The sequence below is a fragment of the Poecilia reticulata genome, linkage group LG1 (assembly GCF_000633615.1).
Source record: "Poecilia reticulata strain Guanapo linkage group LG1, Guppy_female_1.0+MT, whole genome shotgun sequence".
Lineage (NCBI taxonomy): Eukaryota > Metazoa > Chordata > Actinopteri > Cyprinodontiformes > Poeciliidae > Poecilia > Poecilia reticulata.
This window is the reverse complement of record NC_024331.1, coordinates 8,869,634-8,885,014: the sequence shown is the minus strand read 5'-3', so window position 1 is coordinate 8,885,014 and position 15,381 is coordinate 8,869,634. Positions and strand designations below refer to the sequence as shown.

The 15,381-nt window shown below is 38.1% G+C and overlaps 2 protein-coding genes across 2 annotated transcripts in view; both read right to left on the bottom strand.

Moving 5' to 3' along the window:
• Nucleotides 1-5,159, bottom strand: part of LOC103462430 (uncharacterized) — a 7,870-nt gene extending 2,711 nt beyond the window's left edge. The window contains exons 1-4 of the mRNA XM_017303787.1: nt 5,052-5,159; nt 3,794-3,855; nt 2,329-2,640; nt 3-1,212 (exon numbers count right to left, since the gene is read on the bottom strand). Of these exons, the coding sequence (XP_017159276.1) occupies nt 3-1,212; nt 2,329-2,368 (1,250 nt within the window). The 5' untranslated portion in view covers nt 2,369-2,640; nt 3,794-3,855; nt 5,052-5,159. The remainder of the gene's footprint in view (nt 1-2; nt 1,213-2,328; nt 2,641-3,793; nt 3,856-5,051) is intronic.
• Nucleotides 5,160-8,937: 3,778 nt separating this feature from the next.
• LOC103465164 (uncharacterized) lies at nt 8,938-15,211 on the bottom strand. The gene is made up of 7 exons (XM_008409812.2): nt 15,086-15,211; nt 14,562-14,666; nt 13,439-13,571; nt 13,168-13,282; nt 11,187-11,311; nt 9,756-9,836; nt 8,938-9,389 (listed from the first exon to the last, which is right to left on the bottom strand). The coding sequence occupies exons 1-7, from the start codon at nt 15,194-15,196 to the stop codon at nt 9,295-9,297; spliced, it is 765 nt and encodes a 254-aa protein (XP_008408034.1). The 5' UTR covers nt 15,197-15,211; the 3' UTR covers nt 8,938-9,294.
• Between the last annotated feature and the right edge of the window lie 170 nt (nt 15,212-15,381).

Genomic DNA, 15,381 nt, shown 5'->3' with positions numbered 1-15,381 from the left:
ACTGAGTAAAGATAATCTTTCCCACCACAGGGGTCTGAAATGTGGCACTGGCTACTGTCACTGCACCAGGATAGCCAATGCTGGCACACGCGTACGTGTCACTACTGACCAGGTGAATCACAACTGAGCGACCTACAATGCTGTTCTGTCCAAACAGAGGAAGGTTGAAGTCAGTGAATGTCATTTGATATGTACTTCTACCAGAAAGAGACATGTGTTTGCCACTCAGGTCACCTATCTCATACTTGTCATGAGTTGATCCAGGCCCTGGTGGAGAAGTTGTGTCAACAGCAAATGGATTCCAGTGTCCACCCACATTATCATTTGAACACTGGCCTGACCTGACTGAAGGGACAGGAAAACTGTGGACGTGGTAGGGGCCAACTAATTCCCTTAAGTTTTCCAGATTCAAGCTAAGCTCTGTCACATCAAACGGTGAAGCCTGACGGAAGTTGAAATGTCCCTTGATTCCTCTCATGTTCATGACAGCTCTCACTTCTTTCTCTGGCATGTTGTATACCTGAGCACACTTGTAACCGGACCCCACCTCAAGGAGAAGATACGAGTACACTCTAAAGCTACTAAAATCCAGACGGGATTTCTGAGGACTCATAGGGTTTCCGACTTTCACACTTCCCAGATTTGCTAAAAATATTGGATTTAAGCTTCGAAGCAGTATTTTACAATTAGCTGCTGTACTTGTGGATCCAAAGATGTTGATGCTGATTTGTGGGGCATTCACCTGACCAATATTCACGAGGTCAGAAAGAAGCCTAGGGTTGCCATTATTTACATTAGCACGTATGTAAATGTTACCAGCAACAGACTCTGTGAATCTCGCCTGGCGAGTCAGTTGTGTCTGACCTCGATTTACAACTGTGCATACTTTAATGCCGTCACATGTCTCCAAAGACACTGACAGGTCATCCAAGTTTGATTTTAGTTCAAAGAGGCGTGACACACTGATGGGAGAGGTGGAGGAAGGATCAGCAGTGAAGGTGAAGATGTTGACACCAATGTGTGCCTCAGAGCAGGGTTGAGCGAAGTGGCCGTACATGACGGGGAACACAGTGAGGGAAATGCTTACAGCACTGCAGGATCCTGCACCTGTTACCAGTAAGGTGGCTGTCTTCTTTTCAGAGTCAAACTGCACTCGGCCTGTGACTCCTCCCATGTTAAAAGATGCTAGATATGCAACACATGAAATGAAATCTGAAAAAGACAAGATAAGGAGACCTATTTTTAACTTTACAAGAAGACTCTTGCCACTATAAATAATCTACCATATCTAATTATATGAGTCTTACTTGCTTCATTTTTAACAGGCATTTCTTCAAGATATGTTTAGTCAGTTTTCTAATGAGCTATGGAATCCGCTGTTATTAATTAAACATATGGAATAATAAAGTTTTTAAATGTGCACCAAAGATATAAAGAATGAGACATGCTAATTGTAAATTATTAAGATCTGGTTAATTAAAAAATATACTGTATGTAGGTTACAAGAAAATTTTCTCTTGTACCCACAATTCTTTTTTAAATTTTATACATGTTTCTGATAAAAATGTCATGAAATAAGTAACTATTAAGATTAATATGATCCATAAAAAGATATTTGCCATGACAAATTTCTTCTGTTGTTATGTTTTTGACTCACTTACATGTTACATAACAGGAATTTTTGATTAAGTTTTATTAACATAAAGCTATTCAAACTAACCTAACTAACAGTCTTTGGAATGTATCAGTCATGTATGGCTTGCAAGGGACTTCAGGGAACCACAGTGAAAATAATTTTCCACAAGAGAGGACACCCTCCCTATATTATTTCAAACTGTCATTGAATCCTCCAAGCCCACAACAACGTCTGAAGCGAAGAATTTCATTTGCTTCAGCTGAAGGGGGCAGTATTATGCATTTTTCCAGGTGCATAGTATTGTTATAGCACAATCAAGTAACCATGTTATCTTCAGTTGTTGTAAAATTCTGTATATATGGATGGGACGGATTTAGAGGATTAGTTTCCCTGTAGTATAAAGTTGAGCTGCATTACCATAGCAACGAATTTTCATCCTGAAAAATGAGAGCCAACTGCACGGCTCTCAGAAAAACGTTAAACATTACAAAATACTCATTTACAGTTTTGAACCAAAAGTCTCCGGACACGTGCCGCCTAGTGATAAGCAACCAAAATAAACGTCTCTCAGTAAACAACAGTTGTGAAATTCATGCCAGACCTTTCTCTGCATAACCCACGATTTAAAACAGTCCTGGGTGTCTTAATTACTACTGTTACCTGCTTTCAAAAGACAAAAAAAAAAAACTCACCCAGTACAGCAAACAGCAAGGCCGCTCTGAAAAGGCACATTTCGGCAGACTAGGTAAGTTGAATCAAAACCTCTCTGCAGACATGTGAGCTGGGATGTTTTAGGAGAGCAGAATGGTGCAGAATGGAGCAGAATCTGTGCGTGTGTCTATAAAAGCAGATCAACTGTGGCTGTATTTAAGCACTGTGCAGCATCCTCTTCTGTGACAGTTTGTGATCGGCCTGCTTGTTTACAATGGCTCGTGAGGTGAGGGAGAGGAGGGAGGAAGAGACACCAGCAGTCTTGTATAGTTGGAGATGGCATACATCTGCTCCTGTAAAAATAGAGGTGGAAAAAAAACAGGGAACGACTTAAAGTTTCCCACCTGAGAGATTCGTATTTTCACGAAGGCTGAATCTTGCTTCTTCATTCTGTATTCATTTGACAATTAACTGGAATTTAAATTCTTATAGAACATTAAATGTGTTGCCGAAAAAAGTTTATTTGCACGGACAAAAATAAAAAAAGCCTTGGTGAAGATTTCTCTAAACGTTACATTCTCAGTTGTTTTTATTTGTATTTAGAAATTGTATGCAAAGTAAAAAAAAAGAAAACAATTAAAACTTGAGGTGTAGTTTTTAAAGCTCGGATTCTTCATCTTGCAGAAACAACCATTTATACGGAAGAAACAACCATTTATACGGACATAATTTATAGCAAATATAATAAAAGAACAAAATAGTTCAACACATATATTTGTTCAATTTCCAACTCTGCTTATCACCTATGGCAGTGTTTCTCAAACTTTTTCATGCGAGAACCACTTACTCCATTTAGCAAACACTAACGGACATCCTAATTTAAAACTGCCCCCGCAATAGCACAACATCTTAATACATTTAATCAGAAACAAAAATATACGTTTCTTAACTCATTATCTTTGTTCATCCTTAAGTGAAAGCTGGCCTGACCCATTACTCAGGGCGTTTTGAGTCATTAAAGGTTCTGAAAGTGTGAATTTTAAGCTTTCCAATAATGGAAAACACATAGAAATCCAAAAAAAAGCTCTTTCCTACAAGTGTTGTGTGCACTAATAAGGTCTCAGGGCTTTTTGAAATTTAGAAGCATTATAAAAGAAAAATAGATTTGAGTAGTTTTGGAAAAAGCCCATATATAGCCGAAAATTATTTTATTTTAGGTGTTAAGATGCAGTTAGTCAGCGTGGGGCGCAGCGTTGTTCACCGTCTCATCACGAGGCAATCTTTTGGTAAGCTAGCTGTAGCATTCAGCTTACGTCACTGCAAATAAACTACTGCTTATATGCGGCACTTTGTGACCACTGGGGGGGGGGGGGGTGCCTGTGGACCACAAATGGTCCGGGGACCACAGTTTGAGAAAGACTGACCTATGGGCTCCAATGAAGGAAATACAAGGAGTAAACATTTATAAGAAAATGTTGCAAGTTGTACAGAGAGCTCTGTACTTACGGTGCCATACAAAAAACTTTTCCCCATTTTGTCATGTTTGTCACATATTTCACCAGGATGTTCTGTAACACAAAGAAGTGAAAACTGTGAAGTGGGCCAAACATTAGTAATGAATTTCAAACGTTTTTGAAACAAACAACCTGAAAAACTAAGTGTGATTCAGTAGCCTGGCTCAGTACTTTGTAGAGCCATCTTTCACTGCAGTTACAGTTGCCAGTCTTTTCATTGATGTCTTTATCAGCATTTAAACATCTACAGACTAAAATTTCACTTGAAACATAAATGTTTCAAGTGAAGTTAGACGTTCATCCATCAATGACGTAGTTTCAGGCAACAAACACTGTGTTATTGAGTAAGTAAAGAAATGTTTTCTGTCATATTTGAGATTGCTTATTGTGAATCAAATTAATTTAACCAAACACCACAGGGTGGCGATTGGACTACTCCTTATCCTCTGCACTTTGTAGAGTTATGGTAGATAAAAAAGAGAAAATATAAAATACATTCTTCTTCTTGACTACATTAAGATTGTATTAATGTATTCAATCGTACACATTTAACGTTGAGAGAAATTGCATCTTGTCTTTTGTTTTAAAACGTGACACCTTTTATGTGAAAGTCTGATATTTGGGCACCCTTTGATTTTACACTTTTCAAGGGAATAAAAATGTGAGCAGATGAGAAATACACACGGATGTACAGACACAAATAAAACCAGGAGAAATAGAGCAGAGAGAATTGTCTTTGGTCCAAAGTCTATTCTCTGAACAACGAAGCTGTTATTTTGGTGTTTTTGTTATGCTTTACATAAAAATGCTTCCATGTCACATAGGCTTCGGAATTTCGGCTCACTAATGCTTGCCAACTCATCTGTGCTTTATGGAAATACAAAAATTTCAGTTTCTAGATGTGTAAAACTGGAAAAGACATGTAAATGTTGTGAAGACCGCTTCAAAAGTGTGGTCCCGGACTATAGCGCAGGGCATTCTGGGTAAATACTGTGCTGTCCTCACAACACGTGACAATTTGTAACTATAGACAGTCACTGAAAACTAATAAAAGGTCTCCAAGGCAGGCTTGCTCTTCTTAACTGATCTTTTATAATTTAGTTTTGTAACTGAAATACAACAGAAAGGAAACATACATTACTAACTGATACACTCACCTGAATGCTACACTTAAAAATTGTGAACACTGCTCCACATTTTAACGACCACACAAAATACAACAAATGTTTTCCAAACACATAAATACTTACAGAGATGAAAGTTTTCCGAGGTTCAAAGCGTGTAAAGTGCATCCAGCATGTTCACGAGCTGTTTACTTTCCCCTAACTGCCTAAATTCTCGTTGACATAGTTACAGGGTTCTGCAATCACAATGTGACAAAGATTGTTTAGAACAAAGATGTTACACTCTGATCAAATTTCAAACCCAAGTTACTTTAACCACTCTTACCATGAATTTACTCATGCAATTTCTTAACTTATTAATGTAACAAAAGTGCTAGTCCAGCACTAGAGCCAGGGTGTCAGACTCATTTTAATTTTGTGCCACATCAAGATTACAAATGTCCTCAAAGGACATTAGTAATGAACTCCTACCACCATCACCACCGTCAGCATAAAGTTAATGTACAAATGAAGTTCAGCATGACCGAAGGGATTATTTGAATCAAACATTCTGAACTCTCCTGAGTCCAGCATTAGGAAGAACAACCCTACACAGTTCAAGGCATTTCGTTTGAAAAGGTTTTGTGTTGCTCTGGCTGTCATTTGATCCCACAGATAACAGTGAGACATTCTGCTCCATAAAAACTGCCTTGTGTGTGTGTGTGTGTGTGTGTGTGTGTGTGTGTGTGTGTGTGTGTGTGTGTGTGTGTGTGTGTGTGTGTGTGTGTGTGTGTGTGTCACTAAAGGTGTACCTCAAGGTTCATTCTTAGAACCTGTCTTGTTCACAATCTACATTTCTGATCTGTGTGCAAGCTTCTCAGATCCCTTGTACCATTTTCATGCAGATGATTCTGTCATTGTCACTCAAATCCCACAGGTATTTGAATGTCTGCTATCTGCTGTTGATGCAGAGCAGTCATCTCATGCAACTAAAACTGGTTTTAAATGGTATAAAATCCATGCTAATGCATTTTTCACATTCATCCATCTGATATCAGATGGTTTTTGCTATTGGGAAAACGCTTTGGTTATTCAGCAAACTAATTGTGAGGATCACTTGAAAGCTTTGATCATATGGACTAAGGTTACTTGTACTCCCACTTGTAAATAAGGTGATGTTGTAGTCATGTCAAATGTTACAGCAAATGTTAATTACAATAAAATAAATCCTTATACTGTATAAATAATGCGGTCTGGCAGCTATGTTGCTGGTACAAGAGAAATTTGACCAAACTGTTTTGTTGTAGGTGTTTTTCACTTCATAATTGTGAAGTGGTTTTAAAACAGTTTAAGTTTAGCTGGGAGTTGTTAAATGTTTCTAGAATGAATTGGTTAAATTTCTATTATATTTGATCAGAAATTAGTTAATTGTTATGAACTCTACAAACATCTTTTAGTTTACAAAATATTGACTCTTATTTCAATTATTTTGATGAGTGTTCCTCCTTACTGTCAGGAAATGGGATTGTTGTTGTGTCTTTCCTAACACTTCCTGCAGGTATCCACCAGAGGGCGCCAAGAAGAACCAGCTACAGGGATCAAGACTCATCTCCAGCAGGTGTGCTTTCACCAAAGATTAGATGAGGACAAAACGCAGCTTATACACAACATTGCTTTATCAGACTTTACCAGAAATAACCAACAATCTTGCGAATTTTTAATTCTGATAGTTGTAGTTGAGCAAACATGAATGATGAAATTGGAGTTCAACCTTTTCATAGTAGAATCAGATAGCACTTATCAGACAATTATCTTTATATTATGGTGTAATTTATGGTCAAGAGAGGCGATTGGTCAAAGGGTTTAACGCGATGAGGAGTCATGGGATGCAGTGTGGTAGAAATGACTGGCTGAGGTAATTTGTGTGTTGTGTTTTGATTTGACTAAAGACTTAGTTTGGTTCAATTGAATCTGCATGAATGAGTAGAAATTGATTAGTATTGAAGCTTATAGATGAGGAGTTGGAAAAAATATCCATCATTAATGGGGTAAACATCTCAAAAATGAATTCACTTTTCGTCTTAAAGAAACTAAATTTCAAACAGTGCTGCTGCTGTTTTTCTGACCATTAGCTAATTAGGAAAATAAGCATTTTGATAAAAAAAAAAAAAAAAAAAAAAAACATTACTGCCTCATTTTTGTCACTCTTCAAATTATCCTCTTTCTTTGACAGGTAGGAAGATAGAAATACAATTCTGAAAAACTTTATTTCAAAACTTTAAGCATTGGCAACATCTTAAAACGTAGTTCACAGACAACGGTACCCCTTACCCAAATGAATAATACATGTGACATTCCTACAAAAGCAGGCGTGCCAACAACTAGTTTATAAATATTTATAGCCTCAACTGGTTCTTCCAAAAAAAAAAAAAAAAANCTGGCTGTCATTTGATCCCACAGATAACAGTGAGACATTCTGCTCCATAAAAACTGCCTTGTGTGTGTGTGTGTGTGTGTGTGTGTGTGTGTGTGTGTGTGTGTGTGTGTGTGTGTGTGTGTGTGTGTGTGTGTGTGTGTGTGTGTCACTAAAGGTGTACCTCAAGGTTCATTCTTAGAACCTGTCTTGTTCACAATCTACATTTCTGATCTGTGTGCAAGCTTCTCAGATCCCTTGTACCATTTTCATGCAGATGATTCTGTCATTGTCACTCAAATCCCACAGGTATTTGAATGTCTGCTATCTGCTGTTGATGCAGAGCAGTCATCTCATGCAACTAAAACTGGTTTTAAATGGTATAAAATCCATGCTAATGCATTTTTCACATTCATCCATCTGATATCAGATGGTTTTTGCTATTGGGAAAACGCTTTGGTTATTCAGCAAACTAATTGTGAGGATCACTTGAAAGCTTTGATCATATGGACTAAGGTTACTTGTACTCCCACTTGTAAATAAGGTGATGTTGTAGTCATGTCAAATGTTACAGCAAATGTTAATTACAATAAAATAAATCCTTATACTGTATAAATAATGCGGTCTGGCAGCTATGTTGCTGGTACAAGAGAAATTTGACCAAACTGTTTTGTTGTAGGTGTTTTTCACTTCATAATTGTGAAGTGGTTTTAAAACAGTTTAAGTTTAGCTGGGAGTTGTTAAATGTTTCTAGAATGAATTGGTTAAATTTCTATTATATTTGATCAGAAATTAGTTAATTGTTATGAACTCTACAAACATCTTTTAGTTTACAAAATATTGACTCTTATTTCAATTATTTTGATGAGTGTTCCTCCTTACTGTCAGGAAATGGGATTGTTGTTGTGTCTTTCCTAACACTTCCTGCAGGTATCCACCAGAGGGCGCCAAGAAGAACCAGCTACAGGGATCAAGACTCATCTCCAGCAGGTGTGCTTTCACCAAAGATTAGATGAGGACAAAACGCAGCTTATACACAACATTGCTTTATCAGACTTTACCAGAAATAACCAACAATCTTGCGAATTTTTAATTCTGATAGTTGTAGTTGAGCAAACATGAATGATGAAATTGGAGTTCAACCTTTTCATAGTAGAATCAGATAGCACTTATCAGACAATTATCTTTATATTATGGTGTAATTTATGGTCAAGAGAGGCGATTGGTCAAAGGGTTTAACGCGATGAGGAGTCATGGGATGCAGTGTGGTAGAAATGACTGGCTGAGGTAATTTGTGTGTTGTGTTTTGATTTGACTAAAGACTTAGTTTGGTTCAATTGAATCTGCATGAATGAGTAGAAATTGATTAGTATTGAAGCTTATAGATGAGGAGTTGGAAAAAATATCCATCATTAATGGGGTAAACATCTCAAAAATGAATTCACTTTTCGTCTTAAAGAAACTAAATTTCAAACAGTGCTGCTGCTGTTTTTCTGACCATTAGCTAATTAGGAAAATAAGCATTTTGATAAAAAAAAAAAAAAAAAAAAAAAACATTACTGCCTCATTTTTGTCACTCTTCAAATTATCCTCTTTCTTTGACAGGTAGGAAGATAGAAATACAATTCTGAAAAACTTTATTTCAAAACTTTAAGCATTGGCAACATCTTAAAACGTAGTTCACAGACAACGGTACCCCTTACCCAAATGAATAATACATGTGACATTCCTACAAAAGCAGGCGTGCCAACAACTAGTTTATAAATATTTATAGCCTCAACTGGTTCTTCCAAAAAAAAAAAAAAAAAAAACCTTGAAGATCTTCATTTGCACGTAACGTTTATACAGATATGCACATTCTTTGCCCAGTCACCACTGCAACATTTGATGGGTGACATTTCAAATTCACAGTTTTACAAAAGCAGGACCCGCGTGTCTCCACTGACGACGACTTGAGGCGAAAACGGGACTCCGGTTTTATAAAGAGGCCGCAGATGGCAGCAGGAAGGCAGCAGCAAACATCAGGCACAGCGAGAAGATTTCTGGCAGCACCAGCTGGCCTGCAGAAGCTCCTGTAGAAATCATACAGAAAAATGCAGATTATTCAGGAGTGAGAATCACTTAGCGTGGCTCTGCAAATTTTTATTTGTATTTTTTTGAGATAATGATTCTATCTTTTTAAAACCAGATCGTGTACAAACAGGTTTCACAGTTTGCATTTCCATGATTCCACATTTTTCTCAGACCTGTATGGTTTAGATTAACGAGCAAACACTTTGACTAAAAAATCTGTAAATTCAGCAAGTTTATTACAACTATACAGTCCTTCATTTTTTTTTTTTTTTACCACAAAAATCGAAATAGCTGACATTAGAAGATGTCTAATTTCTCTTTTCAAATAAATGTGGAACCCACGTGGTACTATTGGAGGTACTTACTTGTACATGTGGTGCTTTCTTTAAACGGGCCCATAAGCTCACTGGTTTTGACAGAACTTAGAAAAGTTGCGCTGACATCCCCTTTAAAGTACACAGAATCAGACAAAATGTTATCGAGACATTTGTTGGAAATTTTCACTGTACTGATAAATTGAATTGAATTGGAATAAATTTAATTAATTAGCTGTCCTGTGCTGCACTGTGTAAACCCTCTGTATAGACGCCGCTCTGTTTCCCCCCCCGGCGAAAGAGGAATGGGCTGAAAATGAGACGCACCAGACACTCAACTCCGGCGTCGGGTTTCTGAGCGGGTTTTTGAGGATTTCTAAAGATATTCAATGCCAGTAATTGTTCATTGTCCTGATTTGGGGACTTACAAGCTTCCCAGTTTTAGCATGGTAGCTTTAAGCACCAATAGGTCCATACGGTACCTTAAATTTGAAAGTAAATACATCATCCTGAAAGCTGCCATTTTCCCAGCTACAATTTACATCTATTGTTAGTGTTACAGTCATTTTCCTTCATCTACTTTTACTGCTCGTGTTGTTGTTTTCAGTTCAGACAGGTTCCAGAGGTAAAACCCTTTTTTGTTTTCAACAGCGACTAATTGCTTGACGAAATGCCATCACAACAACTTGAATACAACGAGTCGGAACATGTTGACGTCGTTACATCACCGAATCAATACTAACCTGCAGCAAATATGAGCTGTTTACCCACAGTTAGTAATAACCGGAACAACGTCAACATGTAAACATCCGAGATGCATTTTGACTGTATTAAACGTGCAGTCTCCACACACTTCACTGTATCTGATTGGGATTTTTATCTGATCAACAAGTGCTGCATGTCTACAAAGTGGAAGAAAAATGATGGTGGTGGTTGTTTTCCGATATCTTGTCAAGTAAAAAGGATAAGGTTGTGTGTGAGAAATTTACAGCAACAATCGGAAAAGCAGCCAAAATATTCATAGCAAGTCTGGATTAGTTGCAGACATCTACAGCTTAAGTGTGTTGACAAAACAACTACAAGCTATGCACTCCACAAATCTGGCTCTCTGGAAGCGCAATCCTGACAGAAAGCCTCAAGTTTGAAATCAACAAGCCAATTAGCAGACATAGCAAACAAATGGATGTCACACTTTCTTTGCATTTGTAAAGTAGCTTAAAAGCTACCAATCTTCCTTCCACTTCAGTGTCCTGCATGACTTTGTGGTGGTTTATCATATAAAATCTCAGTTAAGTTTATAGTCGTAACATAAAATCTCAAACGGTTTCAAACGGTTTAAGGGGTGTTGATACTTTTGTAGGGGGAATTATTTCTGGCCTTTTGACTTATTTAAATAGCTTGTCTGATAGTCATTGGTGCGTTGCAAGTACAACACAAAGAAGACGCTGCATTTTTGGACACTAATGTCGTTTTCCTACTTACCCGACACCATAAAGTTGACAGTTTGGCACTGGCCGTTTTCTGTAATGTTTGTAGAGCCGGGCAAGATGGTTATCCTCGCCATTTCTGCCTGCAGAACATTTGCGACTCTCCTTCGGAAATCATACCTGGGTATAAATAGAAATGAATAACTTTTAGCCTTGTGAGTAGGCCTGTCACGATAACAAATTTTGCTGAGCGATTAATTGTCTAAAAAATTATTGCAATAAACAATAATATTGTTTTAATACCTTTTGACACTGATTTAATGGAAATGACTAATAATGCACGCTATTTCCTGCCATAAATAGATGTGTGTTCTCAAAAGAACACATAACACTGGAACTGATAAACTAAATAAACAAAACAACCAAAAATAAAATGGATTCGCAGTCTCCATTAACAAAAAACGTACTTGAATAAAAAGTAAACAAGATAAAGCCAAAGCGGAAATAAATACTGCATTCAACCAAAAGAGTGCAGATTATGAAGTCTGTATACTATATTGCCCTTCAGTAATCACTAGATTTAAATAGAGAAGATGGGCACATCCGACAACCTGATGCAATAGTTCACACTACACGATTTTTTGCCCCCATTTTCCCCTTTAAGATAATCTTAGATCGATGGCCAATCTAAGATTGTCGCTGGTGATTTCGTAACCGATCATCCTGCAGTGTGATTTAGATCGTCAGATCTAAATCAGGGGTTTTCCCCGACTGGGAGCTTAACGCTGAATGTGACAGGTAGCCAATCAGAAGATGGGGATTCTCCTCTGCGCTTTCTGAGGGGAAATTACGAAGGAGAATCCCAAACAGCTGACATGGACCCCAAGTCCAGCTGGACATTGGAGATGATTTGTGGAAACATTAATATTTAACATTTCGTGCAAAGAATATAGAAATGACAAGGAGAGGAGTTGGAGCCAAATTGCTACCGCAGTTGATAAACCCGGTAACTTTTCAGCTGTTCTTCGTTAACGTGACATAAATAGGTTATAATGATGTTCATTCAGTCAGGACTTTACGCTGACTCTAGTCACATGCATCACAGGTAGATTCTAATAAAGCATTGATTAATCCCTGATATTAAAATTAGTTAACTGGACTTGTAGCCATTATTTTGGGCTACAAGTCCAAAATAATGGCTGTTAGAGGCTGACAGCCATTATTTTGGACTTGTAACCCAAAATAATGGCTGTGTGGCTGGACACCACACAGCACGATCTAACCGTAATACCTAGGATTTCTGTCGGCTAATGTGTTGTCTCTCAGGTTTTGAAAATGGGCCGACAACTCGTGTAGTGTGCGCTGGACATTACACTAAGGAAACGAGGAAGGGAGGGTCAGTGGAGAGCACCGGAGTTGAACCTTTTTTCATTCAGTGTCATCAACAGAAAGAAAAAAGGCAGGAAGAGACGATAAAGCCGATAATTAAAATGAGCTCGATAGGTTTAATTTATCGTGCGATTAATTGATTTATCATTTATCGCGACAGGCCTACTTGTGAGAGCAAATAACCAAATTCAGACCAAAAACAATAATTTTCTGAACTGTTCACTTTTTCTCAAAACTGAACCAAAAACTCAACCAAACATAGCAAAAGTTTAACCCATAAATGTGTGTTTGTACTAACATGACAATGATCCCTTTTGTTTCCAGATTTCCACTTTTTGCTTGCAATAAAAACATTAAAGTTGCATATTGCACAACGTCTATCTCTGCATACTTCCTGATTTAACTCGGTTCTTGTTTGAAGGAAACCTAACTCAGTCTCTACAGCTGTAACAGAACAAGAGATTCAAACTGGAACTCAAGACAATAACAAAATTTTTCAAACAATGCAATTTAGGAGTAAGGCATAAAACTAGCTATATGTTAGATAATTTCTAAATGAATTTAAATAGACAGAATGAGTGTTTTTAGAGATAATCCTGTTTTCACCAGGTGAATCCTGAGAGAAATCAGAATAGTTTGTTACTCACCGGCTAAAGGCGCTCACATTGGGAAAGGTCTGCTCTGCGAACTGGGATTCTGGGAGGATGTCGGCACATGCAAGGATGCTGTTACCACTCTTCAACACAAAAGACCTGTAGACAACTTGGATCAAAAATAGAATATCAAGTCAGACATTTTACTAAACGCAACAAAATGAATAAAAGCTAGTGGAAGATGACATGGTGAATGGCAGAAAAGGATTGCTGTACATGACATGTACATGTCTGTTGTACAGACCCTCATTTGCAGTCGTCTCACCTGTGTGGTCTCCTGACAGCTGGATGTTACTGTCAGAGTAAACTTCTCTCCCAACCAGGCTGACATTGCCTTGTCTTTCAGAAAACTCCCCCACCACACAGCTCAGCTGGTTTTGGAGTGAACAGCTGGAGCTCTGGAAGAGGAATAGAAATTATAAAGTTGAATATCCAATTACCACGAAAAAAGAGCACAATGAGTACCTGTAGTCCGAGATTACAGGTACTCACCGTACCTGTCATCAGTACTATAAAAAATACTTTATATACTTTATTTCCACAAATTGCTGTAAGTAATTTTCCTCTTTACAAAAAAAAAAAGTGTCATTTGAAGTGATTGAAGTATTTCTTATAAGATATGATAAAAACTGGAATGCTCTTAGTTTGCTGCTGTTTCTGTTGGGATTTGGGTTTTTTCTGTGTTCTGTTCCCTGAGGGTCTCTCTGGTGTCCTGTCTCTTCTCCTTGATTGTTTCCCAGGTGTGTCTTGTTCCCTGATTACCCTCCCTGTATTTAAGTCCACCTGTTGCCTTTGTCTCTTGTCGGGTCCTTGTCAATAGTCGTATGTCACAGTTGTACTGGGAAGTCCTGTGTTGGCGTAAGCTCTCATTTGTCAGTTCTTAGATCAGTTGCTGCCAGTGCTGAGCCTTGCTCTCTGCTCTGTCGTGCTGCCAGTTTTGTGGACTGTTCTGAGCTAAATTCTCATCATTAAAATCACTTTTTCATCTGCATCCTGGGTCTGCCTGCGTTCTACTCACCACCAACACCACACCTCATGACAGTTTCTTTAAGCAGGGGGTCATTTTAGGCTAAAGTGTTCCTCAAATTATCCTCAGATTGAATTTATTTACATCTGATGACGTGTCCCCATTCCCAATCATACCTGCCAATTCTCCCGTTTTGGCCGGGAAACTGCCGATATTTGTCCCCTTTTCCGCCGTGCTCGTGCTCCCGTATTATTATTTTCCCATAAATATCCCGTATTATGGCGCCCCCCGCTTTTACGTTGGTGCCTCTCCCCATCGGTGTCACGTTAGTTTCAGTTATTTTCAAAGTAGCACCGGACGGCAACATTTCCCATATATTCTCAAAGTCAAAACAGGTAATGCCCCCAACAGCCCGCCTCACCTGTGGTTTCATGTTGAAGGGGTTGAAAGTGTCACCCACGCTGGCGCACAGGCCGCTGGTGGCATTCACACGGTTGCTTGCGATAAACAGGGAGGCCTCAGGAATCTGTAAGCATATTTAAATTACAAACCATGTTTCCGCTGCATTTATTTGTCACATTGATAGACATAAATACAAATACTCAAATTATTAGGAATAGCAAACAGACACTTAGATACTCCGATCAGTAGTATCAATAACTTGCACACTATTTGGTGTCTTATATTGTCGCCCCTGAAAATGCCTAAGAAAGTTTATGTTATCATAGGATTTTGACATTTTTTGTGCTTTTCTGAAACTTTCAGTCCCCGATATTAAAGATAGTGGTAGCAGAAATTTGTCACCTTGACTAGTTGATTATCTGGGTTATACAAGCAATACTAATCCATCTAAAAGAAGGTAAAGTGACAACACAAACGGCACTAACTACCGATTTTCATTCATATATGTAAGAACTGTGTTTAACTCTATTACCCTTTACTTACACTTTGACTTGCAGGTGACTTAAGGTCCACATGCAGTGTGACATCACTGCTACTCCCATCAGGAAACATCTGCTGGCGCTTGAAGGGACAGAAACCAAAAGTGTCTGACATTAGTAGACATACAGATTATTGCCAACTGAATAAAGTGACTTATACAGAGAAACTCATGTGATGTGTGGATATCCGTTTTCTTTTTAGTAATTGCTGAGGCACTTCCCAAGTTATTTGGCCAGACCAGAATAATCTCATGTTGTCGTTTCCTCCTTGATAGCTCTGTGGAGGTTTAGGTGTAAAGC

Coding starts and splice junctions, on each gene's coding strand:
- LOC103465164 (XM_008409812.2), bottom strand. CDS start 15,196: ATGTCAGACACTTTTGGTTTCTGTCCCTTCAAGCGCCAGCAGATGTTT. Junction 11,312..13,167: donor AATGTGAGCGCCTTTAGCCG/GTGAGTAACAAA, acceptor ATTTATACCCAG/GTATGATTTCCGAAGGAGAG. Junction 9,837..11,186: donor TGTCAACTTTATGGTGTCGG/GTAAGTAGGAAA, acceptor TGTACTTTAAAG/GGGATGTCAGCGCAACTTTT.